The sequence below is a fragment of the Equus caballus genome, chromosome 10, assembly GCF_041296265.1.
Source record: "Equus caballus isolate H_3958 breed thoroughbred chromosome 10, TB-T2T, whole genome shotgun sequence".
NCBI lineage: Eukaryota > Metazoa > Chordata > Mammalia > Perissodactyla > Equidae > Equus > Equus caballus.
Window position 1 is genome coordinate 14,758,633 of NC_091693.1, and position 22,424 is coordinate 14,781,056.

Sequence of the window (22,424 nt, forward strand, 5' to 3'; positions counted from 1 at the left end):
CCATTCTCCCTTGTGGCCCTGACACACTCCTGTCTTCGAGGAGGAGCGATGTTTGTTTATTAATTATCACCTGACCCTAACACAAGAATGAGCTATCCTTATTCCTCATCATGCCTTGATCAATTATGTCACTGATAACTTTCAATGGATGTGGTATCTGTTTCAGCTGATCATGGTCTCTGCTTGAACCACCATTACTCCATTCTACTCAATGTCAACCACACTTACTTCTCCCAGGAACACACCTCTTAGCTATCTTTCCTAGTCCAGGAAACTGGTGGCTTCACAAAATAAAAGAGGTGACAAAGAGGGTAGTGATGAGGAATGAAAGAAGAGGAGGTGCTGAGGAGGGTGTTGGGAAGCTGGGAGAGGAGAGGATAGGGAAGGGAAAGAGGAAGTGAGAGCAAGGAAATGTGGGGAGATGGAGAACAGTGGGAAGAGGAGGAGAGGAAGGCTAGGGAAAGAGGAGAGGAACAGGGGAGAGAAACAGAAGAGCTGTAATATGAACGATGTGCCCGACACTGTGGTAAGAACTATACCTCATAAAATCTCACCTCAGTCCTAGCAGAAGGACTAAAATATCACCCTTCTATACATAAGACAGAAAAAACTCAGAAAAAAAGTTAAATGATTTGCCTAGGATGCAATAGCTAATAAAAGGTGTGGCTGAAAATCATACCCAGGAATATCAGACTCTAAATCCTAAATCCATATACTGTGCAGCCTTCAGGATGGAATGAAGATACATAGGTGCTGAAATTTGAAGAGATACATGATGTAGTCATAAGAATATTTGTTCCACACTCAATCTTGCCCATCAAATTGTCCTTTATGAGTCTCAGTTTTCCCTTCTATGTATGGTAACGGTCACCTTCCCTTGCAAGATTTTGGTGGGGATTCTATGAGTTCTTGTCCCAGAAGCTAGAACATAGTCAGGTGCTCAATAAAGAAACCCTTTCTTTTCCAGTGGTCTTGATTTGAGTACACCTGAGGACAAGCAGGCTTGGGATGGTTGGCAGAAAGTGTGTTGTGCGACGTGAAGTCATAGCATAGGGACCCAAAGTAAGGAAAAGGAAACAGACATTTCCAAAGAAATTTCTTCTAGTTCAGAGAATTATAACCAGATCAAAGATAAAGACATGCTTTTCAAATCAAGAAATATCAGCTAAGAAAAGGACAAAGAGACAAAAAACATTCGATAAATATTGCACAATGAAGAAGTATATATATATCACAAAGAATCATATCAATGGTTTTTAAAATATATTTGATAAAGACACACTTTTCAAATCAAGAAATATCAGCTAATAAAAGAACAAGAAGGCAGAAAGGAGAATATACAGAGAAGGAAGCAATGACCCTTCCAAGATCTCTAATTCTGTTAAGTCAGTGAAAAGTCTTTGATGTAGAGAAAGACATTGAACCAAGAAGCAAAATGCAGAGAAATGTCCAGATTCAGATATGAGAGTTGGACAAAGAACACTTCCTTTGTTTCCAGAACAAGGAAAGCCACATTCACAAATTCTCTCAATTTACTTTCTTTTTTAAGAAAAAAAAAACACTCTATTGGATTTTCTCCATAAATATATATCTCATCACAAAAAAGAGAATGCCACTATATATTAAAAGATCAATACACCATAGCTAAGTTGAATTTTTCAAGGCAAAGCAACGCAGGCTCAGATTCAGAAAACCTAAAAATTATAGCAACAGATTAAATACAAATATCACACAAAAATCAGTACCACAGGAGAACATGATTCAATTGCCCCTTCCACCAGCCTGGGGAACTTGAAATTTGGAATTGCTGACTCCTGGACTGGGAAGTGATGTGGATAGTAGCTAACATTTATGGAACATTTCCCATGAGACGAGCATAGGCTAAGAGCTTTGGAGGCATTCTCCACTTAAAACTCACAACCTTTAATTCCCCTGCTGTCCTTTGAGCGAGATAATGTTTATTAATTTTTTTGCATAGAAGGAAATGAACTCGCAAAGAGTTCATGTATCTTGGCCAAGGTCTCACAGCAAAGAAGTAGATGAACTAGGAATGAAACCCCAGCTTTAATTTTACTTTTGTTTTTTTAGCAGTAGAAACGTCATAAAATACTACAATCTATATCAAAACCCTCTATATAAAATAAAGCAGTACTGTGTGTGATGGCACTTAAGACAGTAGGAAAAGACTGGTAACTATAAGTAAGAAAAATATCTTGAATTCCTTTACCAAAAGTAGGTCTCTCAAACAGTTAAGCTGTACCCTAGGGCTCAGAACAGTACCTAGCTCTAGAAAGCATTCGATAAATATTGCTGAGTGAAGAACTATATATATCATAAAGAATCATATTAATGGTACTTAAAATATATTTGATAAATTTTTTCTTCTATCACTGCTTTGTGATAAATTTTAAATAACTCTTCATTATTAAGAAAGACCTTTAAAGCTGAAACAAACTACTTTTTACTTGCTATGAAACTTTCATCTTTCGTATGTTCTTTTCCAAATCAGCAGCCAACATCATAATTAATGGTGAAACACTAGAGATATTATTATTAAAGCAAAAATCAACAAAAGATTAAGCTCCTAAAACGAGGGCACCACCTTTAGGAAATTTGGCATAATTCCCCACAACACAAGAAAGAAGCATAACACATAAACATTCAAAGGGAAGGTAAAATATTAAGGATACATTTTGTTAGTTGAGTATTTAGCTTTTAACATTATGTTAACTTTGACATAATGTTCTTTTCAGAGGGGAGCGATTTCATCATCACTCTACCTCTTTTTCCTTCTAACTTCTATTTTTAATCTATTTTAAGGCTATCCTATCAAACTTACCTATCTTGTGTTTGCTAGTCAGCGATGAGCTCCTGGGAAGCAAAGAATGTTGGGTTGCTATCTGAGTATTCAGGGTTCAGTAGCAGGTGTCTGAGCCCTGGTCAAACAGCCAGTTGTTTCACCAGGAAAGCGAATTCATTTGGGAAAAGCCAAAAAAATTGCAGTTTGGGTTGTGCATGTTGTGGCAGATCACAGGCAAATCTAACAATCAAAAAAGTGGAATCTTATTATATAGGGAAAGAGGAGGAAAGTTTGAGGGGTTGTTTTGAACAAGAGTCCATTGGAGAAAAGCAAGAGTTCCAGGGTCTGATGGTTTCTCCTCGGCTGAGTTGCCGAGAGAGTGGATTTTTCTTTGGGATGCAAGGTCAATTTCTTCCTGCAATTGTCATTCTTTCCTGCTGATGACTTCTTTTGTTGGGGTCTGTAATTGACTATCTTCCTGTAATTGACCTCAGTAGTTGTGCATGGGAGCTCCCGTTTCTGGCCTCCTGACTCAATGTTAAATGATGTTACTTTTTATTAATTTTCACACCGGGAAATTTATGCCTAATAAACAAATGAATGAGTGCTATATTTTGGGGTGCTGGGGAAGCAACAAACGCTATTATCATAGTTATGAGACATTTTGACAGATTCTAAAGTCATAAACCTTTAAATTCTCAAGGTTTTTTCTCAATAACTAAACAATGCGTGAGGAATACTTCTCACCCTGACCCCATCCCCGGTCGTGGGGGGCATCAGTCACCATTACATACAATCATGGGATGTATATTTCCCACATGAGCTCATCTCAGAAATGGTGATCACCCAGTCAAAACTCTGCTGAGGGCATGGCCCAGGGTCTAGTGGTTAAGTTAGCACGGTCTGCGTTGGTGGCCCCTAGTTTTGCCAGTTCGGGTCCCGTGAGCGGACATGACACCACTCATCAGGCCATGTTGAGGCGGCACCCCATATAGCACAACCAGAGGCACTCACAACTAGAATATACAACTATGGACTTGGGGGTCTTTGGGGAGAAGAAAAAGGAAAAATTGTAAGAAGAAGATTGGCAACAGATGTTATCTTAGGTGCTAATCCTTAAAAAAAAAAATCCGCTAAATCTCTGAGGATCTGGCCAGTTTTCTCGAGTTCTAAACTGTTTGCTATTTTTACCCCTAAATTTTTTAATAGACCATCTTTTTGAGAGAAGTGTCAGGTTCTTCTCCATTAACAACTTCCTGCACCAGAGTGGAACACTTGTTACCACTGATGAACCTACATTCACACATCATTATCACCCAGAGTCCATCGTTTACATTAGAGGTTCCACCTCTTCAGATTTTGGAAAAGTTTGACAAGGATAGACATCAGTTCTTCTTTAAATGTGTTCTACAACTCACCAGTGAAGGCGTCAGGTCCAGGCTTTTCCTTATTGGAAGGTTTTTGATTATTGATTCAATCTCCTTACTAGCTATAGGTCTATTCAGATTTTCTATTTCTTCATGATTTAGTCTTAGCAGATTTTCTGTTTCTAGGAACTTATCCACTTCACCTAGCTTATCCAATTTATTGGCGTCCTGTTATTCACAGTACTCTCTTACAATCCTTCTTATTTCTTAGAGTCATAACAATGTCCCGATTTTTATTTCTGATTTTAGTGATTTGAATGTTCTCTCCTTTTTCTTAGTCCATCTAGTTAAAGATTTCTCCATTTTGTTGATCTTTCTAAGAACCACTTTTTGGCTTCATTGATTTATCTCTGTTGTTTTCTATTCTCTATTTAATTTGTCTCTGCTCTAATCTTTATTCTTTCTTTCCTTCTGCTACCTTTGGATTTACTCTGTTATTCATTCTCCAGTTCCTTCTGTTTCAAAGTTAGATCGTTGATTGGAGATCTTTCTCCTCTTTAAAGTAAGCAGTTATAGCTATAAATTTCCCCATTGACATAAACATAATACCCTGAAGGTCCATCCATGTTGTTGCAAATGAGATGACTTTGTCTTTCTTTATGGCTGAGTAATATTCCATTTTAAATATATACCACATCTTCTTTATCCAATCATGGGTTGATGGGCACTTGGGTTGTTTCCATGTCTTAGCTATAGAAAAGTGCTTCAATGAACATAGGGGTACATATGTTCCTTTGGATTGTTGATTTCAAGTTCTTTGGGTAGATACCCAGTAGTGGGATAGCTGGGTCATACAATATTTCTGTTTTTAGTTTTTTTGAGGAATCTCTATACTGTTTTCCAGAGTGGCTGCGCCAGTTCACATTACCACCAGCAGTGTATGAGGGTTCTTTTTTCTCCACACCCTCTCCAACATTTGTTATTTTCAGTCTTAGTGATTATAACCACTTTAATGGCTGTTAGGTGGTATCTTAGGGTACTTTTGATTTGCATTTCCCTGATGATTAGTTCTGTTAAACATCTTTTCATATGTTTATTGTCCATCTGTATATCTTCTCTGGAAAAATGTCGGTTCATATCCTCTGCCCATTTTTTGATCGGGCTGTTTGTTTCTTTCTTCTGCAGTTGTGTGAGTTCCTTATATGTAAAGGGGATTAGCCCCTTGTCAGATATATGATTTACAAATATTTTCTCCCATTTAGGGTGTTGTCTTTTTGTTTTAATCCTAGTTTCTTTTGCCATGTAGAGGTTCTTTGGTCCGATGAAGTCCCACTTGTTTATTTATTCTTTTCTTTCCCTTTTCAGAGAAGACATGGTATTCAAAAAGATCCTTTTAAGTTCAGTGTCAAAGAGTGAACTACCTATATTATCTCCCAGGAGATTAATGGTTTCAGGATGTGCCTTCAAGTCTTTGATCCATTTTGAGTTTGTGTATTTTTAATTATGTATTTTGTGTATGGCGTGAGATAATGGTCTACTTTCATTCTTTTGCAAGTTGTTGTCCAGATTTCCCAACACCATTTGTTGAAGAGACTTTCATTTCTCCATTGTATGTTCCTGACACCTTTGTTGAAAATTAGCTGTCCGTAGCTATGCGGTTTTATTTCTGGGCTTTCAGTTCTACTCCATTGATCTGTGTGCCTGTTTTAGTACTAGTACCATGCTGTTTTGATTACTACAGCTTTGTAGCACATTTTGAAGTCAGAGGTTGTGATGCCACCAGCTTTGTTCTTTTTTCTCATTATTGCTTTAGCAATTCTGGATCTTTTGTTGCCCCACATGAATTTGAGGATTCTTTGATCTATTTCTGTGAAGAATGTCATTGGGATTCTGATTGAGATTGCATTGAATCTGTAGATTGCTTTGGGTAGTGTGGACACTTTAACTAATTTTGTTCTTTCAACCCATGTGCATGGAATCTCTTTCCATCTCTTTATGTCATCATTTATTCCTTTCAACAATGTCATATACTTTTCATTGTATAAATCCTTCACCTCCTTGATTAACTTTATTCCTAGATATTTTACGCTTTTCATTGCGATCGTAAATGGAATTGTATCCTTGAGTTCTCTTTCTGTAAGTTCATTATTAGAGTACAGAAATGCAACTGACTTTTTTAAGTTGATTTTGTACCCTGCAACTTTACTGTAGTTGTTAATTATTTCTAACAGTTTTCCAATGGATTCTTTAGGGTTCTCTATATATATGATCATGTTGTCTGCAAACAGCAAGAGTTTCACTTCTCTACCCCCTGTTAGGATTCCTTTTATTCCTTTCTCATGCCTAATTGCTCTGAACAAAACCTCAAGTACTATTTTGAATAAGACTGGTGAGATTGGACACCCTTGTCTTGTTCCAGTTCTCAGAGGAATGGTGTTCAGTTTTTCCCCATTGAGTATGATGTTGGCTGTGGGTTTGTCATATGTGGCCTTTATTATGTTGAGGTAATTTCCTTCTATCCCCATTTTGTTAAGAGTTTTTATCATAAATCGCTGTTGGATCTTCTCAAATGCTTTCTCTGCATCTATTGAGATGATCATGTGGTTTTTATCCCTCATTCTGTTAATGTTGTGTATCACATTGATTGATTCACGGATGTTGAGCCATCCCTGTGTCCTTGGTACAAATCCAGCTTGATTATGATGTATGATCCTTTTGATGTATCACTGTATTCAGATGGCCGATATTTTGTTGAGGATTTTTACATCTATGTTCATCAGCGTTATTGGCCTGTAGTTTTCTTTTTTTGTGTTGTCCTTGTCAGGCTTTGGGATCAGAGTAATGGTGGCCTTGTAGAATGTATTAGGAAGTGTTCCCTCTTCCCTGATTTTTTGGAATAGCTTGAGAAGTTTAGGTATTAAATCCTCTCTGAGAGTTTGGTAGAATTCTCCAGGGAAGCCGTCAGGTCCTGGGCTTTATTTTGGGGGATGCTTTTGATTACTGTTTCAATCCCTTTCCTTGTGATTATTCTATTCAGATTCTCTATTTCTTCTTGATTCAGCTTTGGGAAGTTGTAAGAGTCTAAGAATTTATCCATTTCCTCAAAATTGTCCATTTTGTTGGCATATAGCTTTTCATAGTATTCTCTTGTAATCCATTGTATTTCTGTAGTATCCATTGTTATTTATCCTCTTTCGTTTCTAATTTTATTTCCCTGAGCTTTTTCTCTTTTTTTCCTTCTAAGTCTGGCTAGAGGATTGTCAGTTTTGTTTATCTTCTCAAAGAACCAGCTGTTTGTTTTGTTGATCCTTTATACTGCCTTTTTTGTTTTGATAGCATTTATTTCGACTCTGATTTTTATTATTTCTCTCCTTCTTCTGACTTTGGGCTTTGTTTTCCTTTTCCTAATTCAATTAGGTATAGTTTGAGATTGCTTATTTGGGATTTTTCTTGTTGTTAAGCTGTGCTTGTATTGTGATGAACTTCCCTCTTAATACGGCTTTTGCTGCATCCCATATGAGTTGGTACGGAATGTTTTCATTTTCACTTTCAATTGTCTCCAGACATTCTTTTTATTTCTCCTCTAATTTCTTCAATCAGCCATTGGTTATTCAATAGCATGTTGTTTAGTCTCCACATCTTTGTCCCTTTCTCAGCTTTTTTGTAGTAATTAATTTCTGGCTTAATAGCACTGTGATTGGAAAAGATGCTTGTTATTATTTAAATCTTCTAAACTTTATTGAGGCTTCCCTTGTTTCCCAACATAGAGTCTATCCTTGAGTATGTTCCCTGCACACTTGAGAAGAATGTGTGTTCAGGTGTTTTTCAATGGAGTGTTCTATATATGTCTACTAAGTCCAACTGGTCCAGCTTTTCATTTAATTGCACTGTCTCCTTGTTGGTTTTCTGTCTGGATGATCTATCCATTGATGTGAGTGGGTTGTTGAGGTCCCCAACTATTATTGTGTTATTATTACCATCTCCATTTAGGTTTCTTAATAGTTGCTTTACATACTTTAGTGCTCCTGTGTTGGGTGCATAGGTATTTATGTGTGTTATGTCTTCTTGGTGAGTGTCCCTTTGATCATTATATACTGCCCCCTTTGTCTTTCTTTACCTGCCTTATCCTGAAATCCACTCTGTCTGATATGACTATGGTGAGACCTGCTTTCTGCTGTTCATCATTAGTTTGGGGAGTATCATCTTCCACCCCTTTGCTCAGAGCCTGTGTTTGTTTTTGGAACTGAGATGTGTTTTCTGGAGGCAGAATATTGTTGGGTCTTGTTCTTTAATCCGTATCACCACTCTGTGTCTTTTTATTGGAGAATTCAATCCATTTACGTTTAGGGTGATTATCGAGACATGAGGGCTTAATTCTTCCATTTTATCACTCATTTTCTCTTACTCCTGAATTTCCTTTGTTTCTTATCCTGTGTGTTCCAGTCTACCAATTGAGTTAGGTAGTTTTTTATGTTGTGTTTCTTTGTTTTCTCCTTATCTATTTTTTGTGTCTCTGTTCTGCTTTTTTGTTTACTGGTTACCATGAGGATCAGATTCAAAATCTCATAGATAAGATAGTTCATTTTTTGATGGCCTCTTGTTTCCTTAGACTAAATTGATTCAGTCCCATCCCTCTTCCCCTCCTAAGTTGTTTTTCTCACATTTTATGCCATCTTACATTGTGAGTTTGGGGTTAAAATGACAGGGTTATCTTTGCTTTGGGTGTTTTCCTTCACTTTAACTTTAATGCTATACTTTAGTATTTGCTAACCTGTTCTGATCTATAGCTACATTTTTCTTCTTTTGTCTACCTATCTCCCTACTCCATGCTTTGTAAACCCTCTCTCCTTTTTTCAAGAATGTGGGCCTTCTTGAGGATTTCTTGTAGGGAGGGTCTCGTGGCTACAAACTGCCTTAACTTTTGTTTATTTGGAATGTTTTTATTTCTCCATTATTTCTGAAGGATATTTTTGCTGGATAGAGTATTCTTGGCTGAAAGCTTTTGTCCATTGAAGACATGAACATGTCATTCCAGTTTCTCCTAGTCTGTAAGCTTTCTGCAGAGAAATCCTCTGAAAGCCTGATAGGGGTTCCTTTGTACGTTATTTTCTTCTGCCCTGCTGCCCTTACTATTTTTTTTTTTTTTTGGTCATTCACTTTTGCCAGTTTCACTACTAGATGCCTTGCAGTAGGTCTTTTTACATTAATATATTTAAGAGATCTTATAGCCTCTTCCACATGGATTCCCATTTCCATCCCTAGGTTTGGGTAGTTCTCTGCTATTGTTTATTTGAAAGAGCTTTCTGCTCCATTCTCCTTCTCTTCTCCCTGTTGAATACCTATAATTCTTATGTTGCATTTCCTAATTGAGTCGGATATTTCTCAGAGACTTTCTTCATTTCTTTTTAGTCTTAATTCTCTCTCCTCCTCTATCTGGAGCATTTTAATATGTCTATCCTCAATTATGCTGATCGGCTCCTGTATGATGTCTGCTAGAGCATTCAGAGAATCCATATTTTGTTTTATCTCATTAATTGTGTCTTTCATCTCCAATATTTCTCATTGATTCTTTTTTATACTGTCAATCTCTTTTGTGAAGTAGCTCCTGAACTCATTGAGTTGTTTCTCTACACTCTCTTTTAACTCTTTGAGGTTTTTTATAACTATTTTGAGTTCTCTATCATTTAGATTACATACTTCTGTGTCCTCAGGACTGATTTCTAGGTACTTGTCATTTTCTCTCTGGTTTGGAGATTTAATATAATTTCTGATACTGCTATAGGTCGTGGCTTTGTTCTTTAGGATCCTGGCATTATTTGGCCATAGTTACCACCTATCACCACTGAATGGGGATCAAGAGCTGTGTATTCTGAGCCCTCTGCCTTCCACTGGGATCCCAGGTGCTGGAGTCAGCACTGGATGGTTGGGAGTGAGGGGTCCTTTCTCCCCATGGTCTCACAGGCTTATTTGCTCCTCTCTTGCTATCTGCTCTACTGTGGTGTTGGCTTGATGAGGTCAAATCCGTGATAGCTTTCATCCCAGTAGGGGACATTTCCCAAGGCTGCAAGGGCCCTTGGGATCTTTGATGTTCCCATGAATGAGCATCCTCCCCCCGCCCCCGTTCCTTCCCTCTCAATGGCCAAGTGCTGTATCAGATCGCAGTTTTGGGGAGAGAGAAAGGTTTTTCCTACCCCACTCCACCTCCTCCAAGGGAGGCATCAGCCTCTCCACCCTGCAACATACGGCTGTGTGTGTGTGACTCAGACGTCTTTTGTGTTGTGCAGATGTCTTCTGTTGGAGGATGACAGTCTTTTTTGTTGTATGGTGGAAGAGAGAGATTACTGGGAAAACTCACTCCATCAAGATGCTGACGTCACTCCCTGTGTCTTGTAGTTTAATCCATCCAGCCACTCTGTGTCTTTTGATTAGAGAATTCAATCCATTTACATTTAGAGTGATTATTAACATACAAAAGCTTAATACTGCCATTTTGTCTCTTGTTTTATGGTGTTCTATTTACCCATTGTTTCCTTTTCCCATGTATTTCTGACTGTGATTTCACTTTGGTGGTTTTCTGTTTATTCATGATTTGTGGCTCTGCTCTGATTTTTTGTCTAGTGGTTACCATGAGGTTTCTATAAAATATCTCCTAGAGAGGCTGGCCCCAGGGGCAAGTGTTTAAGTTCACCGCCTCTGCTTCAACAGCCCAGGGTTTGACCAGTTCAGATCCTGGGCATAGACATGGCACCACTCATCAACGCCATGCTGAAGCAGCAGCCCACATAGCACAACCAGAAAGTCCTACAACTAGAATATACAACTATGTCCTGGGGGCTTTGGGGAGAAGAAGCAAGAAAAAAGATTGGCAACGGATGTTGGCTCAGGTACCAAACTTAAAAAAAAAAGAAAAAATATCTCATAGAGGAGATAGTCCATTTTCTGATAGCCTCTTATCTCTATTAGCATAAACAGGTTCCATCCCTCCCCTCTTCCCCTTCTGAGTTATTGTTGTTACAAATTATTCTTTTTTGTGTTGTGAGTTTGTGACTAAATTGAAGTGTTTATAGTTATTTTGGTGTGTTCCTTCCCTTTATCTTTTATTTTATAATCAAGTGTTTGCTAACCTGTTCAGATAAAGAACTGCAATGTTCTGATTTTGTCTGTCTGTACATCTCCTTGCTCAAAGATTTGTAAACCTTTGCCTTTTTGTTTCAGGTATGAAGACTTCCTTGATTGTTTCTTGTAAGGGAAGTCTAGTGGCAATGAACTCCCTCAGCTTTTGTTGATCTGGGAAAGTTTTTATTTCTCCATCATATCAGAAACATATTTTCACTGACTAGTGTATCCTTGGCTGAACGTTTCTGTCTTTTAGTATTTTGAATATATCATTCCATTCTCTCCTGGTTGTAAGGTTTCTGTTGAGAAATCTACTGAAAGCCTGATAGGGGTTCCTTTGTAGGCTAATTTCTTCTGTTTTGCTGCTCTTAATATCTTTTCTTTATCATTGACTTTTGCCAGTTTTAATAGTATATGCCTTGGAGAAGATCTTTTGAATTGATTTAATTAGGAGCTCTATTGAATTCATGTACTTGTAAGTCCACTTCCTTACCCAAATTTGGAAATTCTCAGATATTTCTTTGAACAAACTCTCTGCTCCATTTTTACCTCCCTTCTCCCTCTGGAATACCTAAAATCCTTAGGTTGCTTTTCCTAGTTGAGTTGGATATTTCTCAAAGAATTTCTTCATGTGTAAAAAAATTTTAGTTCTCTCTCCTCCTCCACCTGAAGATTTCTAGATTTCTATCTTTTAGGTCACTTATTCTCTCCTCTATGCAGTCAGCTCTATTATGTATGGTTTCTAGATTATTTTTTATCTCATCAATTGTGTTCCTCATATCCAGAATTTCTGTATAGTTTTTTTAAGTGTTTCAGTCTCTTTGGAGAAGTATTCCTTCAGCTCATTAATTTTATTTCTGAGCTCATTGAATTGTCTGTCTGAATTTTCTTGTAACCTGTTGAGTTTCTTTATGACTACTATTTTAACTTCTGTCTCAATTAGAATGTAAATTTTTGTGACTTCATGATTGGTTTGAGTTGGTGGTGAGCTGGGTGGGGATCATAAAGTAGTTCAGATCACACAGACTCCTGTTGTAACTGATATTTAGAGTATTTTCTTGAATAAATGTGTGCCTATAATCCATTCTGAGAGACAAGAAAGGAAATTTGTATCTGGTTTCCTGGGATGACATAAGAAGCATTTCTAGGCTTCTTTCCTAGATGGTCCTTAAACTAACCTGGTTTTAAGTTCCAGCAAATTACCAAGTTGAACATCATAGAGGCCAAGAATGCTGACCTCCCTGAATGGTGACAAAATATCATCCCCAATCCAATACCCACTATTCTGTATCTCTCTGCGATGTTCATGCACCAGAAGAAAGCTTAGATTCTACCTTCAAGGCCCTTCTTTATTTTGGGCACGTGTGAATTTCATTTTGTCTCATTCAATGCCAGTTATTTACTGAAATATTATTTTTCTAGAATATCTTTTTTTTTTTAATGTAGTAGGTCTTTTGAAAAATGTCTGAAGGCCAAGGAGGTGCCAGATTCTTCACATAACACTTGATACCAGGGGAAACAAGGCAGCCCATCTGGCCCTCCAAAAGATTCCAGACCCTGAGGAAAATGGAAAGTGTAATTGCAAGTAGAGAGTGGATGAACTGGACAGACACGATCAGCACTCCTTATATTGGGAGTCAGAGACAATCTCCAAGAAGAAATAACATTTCACTTAACTCAGGAAAGAAAAATTATTTAAGACAGGGACCAGCTCTCCATACCCTCGGGGACCCTCCTCCCACTCTCACCCCAGTGGCCTCCATGCTACACCATCAACATTCAATCAAGCCCACAGAAAAGACAACTCTGATGTGTGTTGATGTTCCATCACCACATAGGGTCTGGAGGAGGAGAGGGCCAGGACATGAAGATCCTGTGTGATCAAGCTGGGCACACTGAGACCCTCTCATTGGAAAGATGGTTCCTTTCATGAAGGGAAAACAAAACAACAGCTGCAGGGAAAGTGATTTATTGATTCAATCCATGCACAGTGGGAACAAAGTGGAGTTTCAGGGAAAGGATTGCATCTGTGTTGCACAGAGCATCACCTTCATGCTTGAGATTTCTTGATTTTCTTCACTTGGGTTTCAAAGGCTTGATCACATTCATGGCCATGGGTTAGATACACTGGAGAGCAATTTAACACGGTGTTGCTGTCAATGTTAAGGAGTTCTATTTATTTTTCCAGTCAGTCATATGAGTGCCAAGGTCTGTTTCTCTTTTCCTCTTTCTCCTTTCTATCTGCTCTTTCCCGTCTCTACTCCTGCTTTCACATGCTTGCTCATAAGATTATATTGTACTATCTCTTCCTCTCTCTCATCTTCTCTCCCCCTACCTTCTCTTGCTGGTAGTCTTCCCCAGATACTCGTCATTCCATTTTTAACCCTGAAACCTCTCTTTCTCCTTCCTTTTCTAACATTCCATCTTTTGCATTTCGTCTTTTGTCTGTTACTCTCGTTGCAACTACTCTCCCCTTCCTTCTCTCTTTCCTCTCCTAACTTCTGGTCCTCAGTCTTCCTCTTCCTTTCTACTTCTTCCTGCATCCTTTCTACCTCTTCCCATACTTCTACCTGTCTCCTCTTTCCTTCTCACTCCTCTCTGTGTCACCTTGCTCCATCTCTTTATCCAGCTCTATCTCATCCCTGATGATTCCCATGTTTTCTCATTCTCCCCAAGACACCTACCTTTTTATCATATGCAATATTTCCAAGCTCCATGAAGGTCATAGTCTGGAGTGACTGAGCACCAAGGAATGAGTAAAACACTCCCATCAGTTGTGCAAGTGTGGTATGTTCGGCCACGGTAGACAAAGGGGAAGAAACATTTGGCGTAGTCTGAAAGTACAAGGAATGGGTGAGAAAGTGCTTTACAGGAAAATGTTTTTGTGTCATCAAGAGACAGGGACATGAATGCAACGTGTTGGGAAAGACAAGTTAAAGCCTGAGACGTCCATCTAGTGAGCAAGTATGGAAGTACCCTCTTCAGCTGAGAAGCGACATGCTCATCACGTGAGAAAAAGCTGCATACTCACCCTCGGCAGCACAATATTTCCATTTCCCAGAGTATTTTTCAGTTAAGGAACACCAACGGTAAAAGGAATCAGCCCTAGTGCAGTCGTAATGCTGTCTGCCTTGATAGATGAATGGGAAGACACATTTGTTATCTGCAAAAAGCAAAGAGATTGTCTCCATCAGCTCTTCAGGGCATCATTAGCTCTGCAGTAACTCTGGCAATGTTTCTATAACAGCTAGCTCATCATCACCAAGGGCCTGCCATGTAGAAAGCCCTTTACTAAGCATCAGGGATGTTAAGGTCAACGTGAAGTGATCTCTACCCTCAGCGACAAGGAAAGGCTCTTTAACTTCCAGTGACATTTACCCAGAGGCATTTCCCATGGATATTGGAGCTCCAGGCAATGGACGAGCTTGCCAGACAACAGAGTAACCTGATTTTGCATCATAAATTTTATCGCCTGTTATACTGTTGTGTTGAGATCTGTAGTTTCTGTTTTCCCACATTCAATACCAAAAGTCTAAAGAGATTCTATCTCTGTGAACACAGGCAATTTCTTGTTCTTGTCATTAATATTCTGCCTCACATCATATGGAAGCATGATTTTTATCTGTGCCACAATCATGGCATATCTAAGATAGTTTCTCCTTCCTTTTCTAACATTGCATCTTTTGCATTTCGTGTGCACTGACTTAGCCATTTTAATGGATCGAAGATGAAAATTCCAGAAAGACAGAGGACTTTGTGGTTATGTGCACCTGGCCAAGGCATCTTTAGACTTGATGAATTCTGTCAGCCTCATCAGTGGATTTCCTGGTGACAAATGTCAACTCTCCACAACTCACGTGCATATTTCTGTTGAAAACTATCTCCCTAACCAATCCTGCCTTATTCCTCTTGGACAAGCTCCCTTATTTGAGTGCCATCCCTTGGAATGAGACCCTATTTACCTTGGCGCATGGCACTAGCCCTAAAGCCCTGACCTGGGGTCAGATTCCAATCCTGCTCTCTATAGGCTGCTTAGCCTGGATGAGTAAACACCTCCATGGGGAGCCCCTTGTTTCTCAAGGACACCCTGGAGGTGTGTGCATTTGCGTCTCCAATTATTGAGAAGGTGAAGTTACCTCTTACGTGTAAAATATGTCAGAAGAATCTCAATCACAGTTCCCTCCCCACACGTTAGTTGGATTTATTTGATTGTTATTTTGTTTCATTATTTTTCAAATAGATTACCTGGTTTCCTTGTAGGAGAATGGTCAGTCGCAATCGGCTGCTGATCTGGAAAAAATTCACAGAGGAGACGGATGAAGATGAGACGAGAACAAAATTAAGGCACTCTGAATACATGCTATACTAGGCCCTGTTCTGCATATAGAACTTTCTCGTTTTCATACTAAAATTATATAATTATTTTATTGTGATGAGAACACATGAGATTTTCCCACTTAACAAATTTTTCAAAAAATATTGGCACCTGAGCTAACATCTGTTGCCAATTTTCTTCTTCCTTCTTCTTCTTCTTTTCCTCAAAGTCCCCCCATACATAGATGTATATTGTAGTTGTAGGTTCTTCTGTTTGTGCTTTGTGGGATGCCACCTCATCATGGCCTGATGAGTCATGTCATGTCTGTGCCCAGGATCCAAACTGGCGAAACCCTGGGCCACTGAAGTGGAGCATGTGAACTTAACCACTTGGCCATGGGACTGACCCCCCACTTAACACAATTTTAAGTGTAAGTTCTAGTAATCTACTATACAATGTAGTGATGGCAATGAACAATACTGTATTTTTTTTCACATTTTGACATCCAAGTTTGTTCTAAATAGATACACTCTGGATGTGTGTACTAGAGGGCTAAACAGCACAGATGAGTAAGATTCTTACACTTTCTCACTGTTCTTATACTGCCGCATCTGAATTACACCAAATAAACCATAAGATGTTACCTGAGACGACACTTTTCCTGTTATTCCAAACATTGAATTCTATTTACATCAAAAACTCTTCCTTTGAACAAATTAGCCAACCCTGTGTATAGGTTGCCCATGGCTGGGACATTGGATGGGATATTTAGGAATGAGGCAGCTGTCATGAGGGTTGATAGCCAATAACATCGTGGGCTTTTGAGTAAGATTGACTAGGTTTACTTTCAAATACTTGTTTGAAACTTAAATGTAATGTAAAGGCCATAATAGTGTCTTGTCCTTGAGATATACTCAAGAATTGGCAGATATATTTCATGCCACCATTATATTATTATTCTATTGCACATCAACCCATCTGATGCAGGTTCTTCCACACCAATTTCAGCCCTTCCTCCCTCCCTCACCTCCATCCACATGGTCCAGTTGGAGAAAGATACAAGCGCCAACCAAAATCAGAAAGATTCCCAAACACGGTGCCATGGCAGCCTGCCTTGCTGGGACTGACAACATCAATAGGCCCTGCCTTTTTATCTACCCCCTTACACCTTACCCCACACCCCCTCCTTCTGATAAAAATCAAACTCACCAGGAGAGTGCTTGTGCATTCCTAAGCCTGAGAGCATGAAGTTCAAGTTTATCTCTCAGGTAGCATACACAGGACATTGGCTAGCCATATAATGTCTCTGAGGCTCAATAGTTTAAAATTCAGCAAAAGTGTTTGTAAAATCCTTTTCAATTCTAGTGTTCCATGGCCAGGTGAAGCTATGAGGGAGTGATGAAGAAGACCATTTTCTCTCATGGGTGTTCAACAGCATCCATCTCATTTCCTGACCACAGTCTCAGCATCAGGTACAAAGCTCAACCAGCTTCCTGTAGGAGACTCAAAACAACCTGATGAGGCAGGCACACAAGTTTCCATTTGAAGGAGAAGGAAACTGAGGCTCATAGAACTCCTCAAGGCCACAGGGTGAGTTGGGGCAGAGCCGCTGTTAGACTCACCTTGCCTAGTGGGCATTTTCATAGTGAAAGTTTCCCTAACACACACCAAACTCAACCATATTGATCATCCTCAAACAGCTTCCCCATCCTGGTTCACAACTCAAGACAAATTGGAAACACAACTCATCTTCAGACAAGAGCAGAAAGGCCTGGAACTCTCCTCTACCCATTATGAAATATTTCCTTTGCTCTGAGCCTCAATTTTCTCACTTGCAAAATGTACATAACAATCCCTTCCTTACAGTGGAATGTGAGTCTTGCATACTGAGAACTCTAACCTGAGGTAGGGACTATGTATACAGTAGGTGCTCTTTCAACACCAGCTCATCATTGGTAGGACTCCATGGGTCCTTCTGTCTGTCCTCCATGCCTCCTTCTAACCTTCCAATTTAACCACACACTGTGTAGTGAGGAGAAGAGCATCTCCACTCTCACCTTAAAAAGTGTCACCTTTTTGAAGGTAACTGCCCAGGCCTAACCTTCAGTACCTCTGCTAGATGACTCCAGTTACCAACTCATTTTCCTTGCTACTTCAGCCATCACATAAACACATACCAATGGACATTTGCCAAAACAACAGCAACCTCCACAGGCAAACTCTAAGAGGCATCTATATCCCACAAGGTTGGGGGGCTGTTTGGGCCAAAAACAGAGCAGCAAACTAGCAACATTTTAAAAGAAAGATTTAGGGAACAAGATGGCCCAAATAGGACTTGATAACCAGCCACATATCCTGGGGATCTAGAGGTCTGTGCTAATGTGCAGGGCTGGGTGAGAGCAAAGAATGCCCTAGCAGTCTAATTATTCCAGGATGATTGTAAATCTTGTGTCCACAAAAGTAAAACCTGATGTGTAATTGTCCACTGCCTAAACTTTAAATGTGTGTCCCAGTTCATACAAAGATCCACCAGCACATGGTGGAAGCCAAACTGACTCAAGATATTTCTAGACTACCTCTGACCAATCACTGGCTCACCACTAAGCTACGCTGAAACAGAGATGTCTCCTCAGAAGCCAGATTTAAAGAGGAAAACAAGAACTTATAAAAGAACAACTGAGCAAGGACATCAGCAGTCTTGGTGGGGCAAGCAGACTCCACAGAATTAGTCCAGCCAAGGGACTAACCCAACAAATAAAAAGCTACATTAATAACCCTACATTAGGGAGTGAATCAAAATCCAGAGTGGTCACAATCTGCTATCTAAATGCCCTGTTTTTGACAAAAAGTTATTAGATAAGCAAAGAAACAGAAAAAATGTCCTCTACATAGGAAAAAGAACAATCACTAGGAGCTATCTCCGACCAGTGCAGATGGTGAACTTACCAGACAAAGACTCCAAAGCACATAGCATGTGTATGATCACAGAACGAAAAGAAGCCATGTTATGGAATTAAAAGAAAGTAGCCTGACACTGACTCATCAAATACAGAATACCAATAGAGAATTAAAAATTATTTTTTTAAAATGGACCAAATGGAAATTCTGGAGTTTACAAGTATAATAACAAACATTTAAAACTCACTAGAGGGGCTCCACAGCAGATTTGAGATGGCAAAATAATCAGTGAACTTGATGACAGATCAATACAAATTATCCAATCAGAAGAAAAGACAGAAAAGAATGAAGATGAGAGCCTCGGAGCCTTATGTGACACCATCAGGTATAGCAACATATGCATAATGGGGTCACCAGAAGGAGAAAAGAGGAAAGGGCAGAGACGACAATAAGATCCATTTGAGGAGTACAGCCATCTTAATGTTAAGTCTCCTCATCCATGAACATGGGATGTCTTTCCATTGATTTAGGTCTTCTTGAATTTCTCTCTACAACATTTTGTACACTTCAATCACGTGGATTTTATGGCATGAAAACTTTACTTCAGCGAAGCTCTTTTAAATACGAAAGCAAAGTGAAGTTTCTTGGATGCTTACACTGGGTCCCTCGGCCTGGATCAATATTCAGTCAGCAGGAGAGATGGACACTGGGTTTTTCTCTTCCAGGGATTGAATGTTCTTGATACTCCTCAGAGAGTCCTAGACATCTCCCCATGATATAACCTATACAATTATTAGCCACCTGTGTCAACTTAACGAATTTTCACAATACTACTTTTCCATTGAACTAAGAGAATGAGGGTACACCTCCTCCTCTGATTACCACAAAGCTGACATCCTACAGCCCCTGCATATTCACTCTGCTCTTGAGTGCCATACCCAGGTGGCCCTGAGGGGTGTCCGATGTCCTCCTCCCCCAGGCTATGAATAGATGAGACTTCTATACTGATGTCAATCTCATCTGTGCAGGTGTTATGTCTTTGGTCATCTTATCACATTTAAGGCGGGGTATCCCTCCCTAACCAATGGAGTGAATAGGAGGTGATCAGAAGAAAACAGCCATTTCCCTCATGATCCTGCCAGTACCATCAAAGTGTAAGGAGTGGAATCAATGTTTCACTTCTCTGGTAATTTGCAGACCTACATCCTCCTCCTAGTATGGGGAATCTCCCATGACTTTCACTGTTTCTGTTCTCATACCCCACACTGAAAAAGAAAAAAGAGAGACTGATCTGGTGGTGCAGTGGTTAAGTTTGCATGTTTCACTTCGCTGGCCCAGGGTTCTCTGGGTGCTGATGTCCACACTGCTTGGCAAGCCATGTTGTGGCAGCTTCCCACATATAAAGTAGAGGAAGATGGGCACGAATGTTAGTTCAGGGCCAGTCTTCCTCAGAAAACAGGAGGATTGGCAGCAGATGTTAGCTCAGGGCTAATCTTCCTCAAAGAAAAAAAAGGAAAAAGAAAAAAACTGCTTTCTCTCTCTTTCCTCTCTGTCCTCCCCCGCAACTCCATCTCTCTGTCTCTATTCACCAATTTCTCTCTCTCAGACCTAACTCAAATTTCTCAGTGAGTTCGTGATTCCACAAAATACAGGAGATTATTTGTGACACTCAAAGATGCGAGGAAAAGATTCACCAGGAATCTTGGCTTAACGGATTTTCTACCTATTCGATTTTTTTAGGAGGGAAATATAGTAGGAAATTTTTAGTGGGACATAAAAATATACGGGTTGCATGGGAGTTTCAAAACTGAATTATCAAAGTTCACTCCATTTATTGTGGACTGTCCACGATAGTCACTCTTATTATAGGTGGAATAAACTACTCCTAGAGAAAGAGTGATAAAGATAGAAGAGGAAAGAAGACTGCTCTTCCCATTTCCCATTTGCCATTCTCCCTTGTGGCCCTGACACATTCCTGTCTTCAAGGAGAAGCGATGTTTATTACTTATCACCCCGCCCTAACACAAGAAATGAGCTATCCTTATTCCTCACCATGCCTTGACCAATTATGTCACTGATACTTTCAATGGATATGATATCTGTTTCAGCCGATCATGGTCTCTGCTTGCACCACCTTTACTCCATTCTACTCAATGTCAACCACACTTACTTCTCCCAGGAACACACCTCTTGGCTATTTTCCCTAGTCTAGGAAACTAGTGGCTTCATAAAATAAAAGAGATGACCTAGAGGTTAGTGCTGGGGAATGAGAGAAGAGGAGGTGATGAGGAGGATGTTTGGAAGGATGGAGAGGAGAGGATAGGGAAAGGAAAGAGGAGGTGAGAGCAAGGAAGGTTGGGAGATGGAGAACAGTGGGGAGAGGAGGAGAGGGAGGCTAAGGGAAGAGTGGGGGAACAGGGGACAGAAACAGAAAAGCTGTAATATGAACTATGTGCCCAACACTGTGGTAAGAACTGTATCTCATATAGTCAGTCTCACCTCAGTCTTCGAGGAAGGACTGAAAATGTCACCATTTAACATTTAAGATAGAAGAACTTCAGAAAAAGTTAAACAATTTGCCCAGGATGCAACAGCTTACAAAAGGTGGGGCTGAAAATCAGACCCAGGAGTATCAGACTCCAAATTCTAAATCCATATACACTGTGGAAACTTCACGATGGATTGAAGACATGTAGATGCTGAAAACTTAAGAATTAATGCTGTGTAGTCATAGGAATATTTGCTCCATACTCTATCTTGCCAATGAAATTATCTGTATGAGTTTCAGTTTTCCCTTCTATATATGGTAATGGATAACTTCTCTTACAAGATTTTGGTGGCAATTCTGTAAGTTCATGTTCCAGAAGATAGCACATAATATGATGCTCAATGAATAAACCTTTTCTTCTCCAATGGTGTAGATTTGGGTACACCTGAAGTCAAGCAGGCTTGGGATGAGTGGCAGAGAGCAAGTTATGGATCTGCAAGTCAGACAACAGGGGCCTGAAGTAAGGAAAAGAAGAGACATTTCCAAGACGATTTCCTCTGGTTCCGAGAATTCTAACCAGATCTAAGATAAAGTCATGCTTTTGAAATCAAGAAATATCAGCTAATAAAAGAACAAAGAGGCACAAAGGAGAATATACAGAGAAGGAAGCAATGAGCATTTCAAGATATCTAATTCTACTAAGTTAGTGAAAAGCCTTTGATGTAGAGAAAGACAATGAACCAACAAGGAAATGCATAGAAATACCCAGATTCAGATATGAGAACTGGACAAAGAACACTGCCTTTGTTTCCAGAACACAGAAAAGCCACCCACACAAATTCTCTCACTTTACTTTCTTTTTTGAAAAAAAAATAACACTATTGGATTTTCTGCAAAAAAGTATATCTCATCACCAAAAAGATAATGGCACAACATATTAAAAGATCGATATACCATAACCAAGTTGAATTTTTTGAGGTACAGCAATGCAGGCTCAGAATTAGAAAACCTAAAAATTATAGCAACAGATTAAATACAAATATCACACAAAAATCAATACCACAGGAGAACATGATTCAATTGCCCCTTCCACCAGCCTGGGGAACTTTAAATTTGGAATTGCTGACTCAAGGACTGGGAAGTGATGTGGATAGTAGCTAACACTTATGGAACACTTCCCATGAGGTAAGCCTATGCTAAGAGCTTTGGAGGCATTTTCCACTTAAAACTCACAACCTTTAATTGCCCTGCTGTCCTTGAGCGAGATAATGTTTATTAATTTTTTTACGCAGAAGGAAATGAAGTTTCAGTGAGTTCATGTAACTTGGCCAAGGTCACACAGTGAAGAAGTAGAAGAACTAGGAATGAAACCCAAGCTTTCATTTTTGTTTTGGTTTTTTAGCAGTAGAACCTTCATAAAAAACTAGAATCTATGTCAAA

General features: G+C 39.4%; 1 protein-coding gene across 1 annotated transcript; it reads right to left on the bottom strand.

Annotated features, from left to right (window-relative positions):
• Nucleotides 1–13,974: 13,974 nt before the first annotated feature.
• On the bottom strand, nucleotides 13,975–16,701 carry LOC100070087 (seminal plasma protein HSP-1-like). The gene is made up of 4 exons (XM_014733003.3): nucleotides 16,626–16,701; nucleotides 15,529–15,573; nucleotides 14,315–14,446; nucleotides 13,975–14,117 (listed from the first exon to the last, which is right to left on the bottom strand). Exons 1-4 carry the CDS (start codon nucleotides 16,699–16,701, stop codon nucleotides 13,975–13,977), a joined length of 396 nt encoding a protein of 131 aa, XP_014588489.3.
• Nucleotides 16,702–22,424: the final 5,723 nt, after the last annotated feature.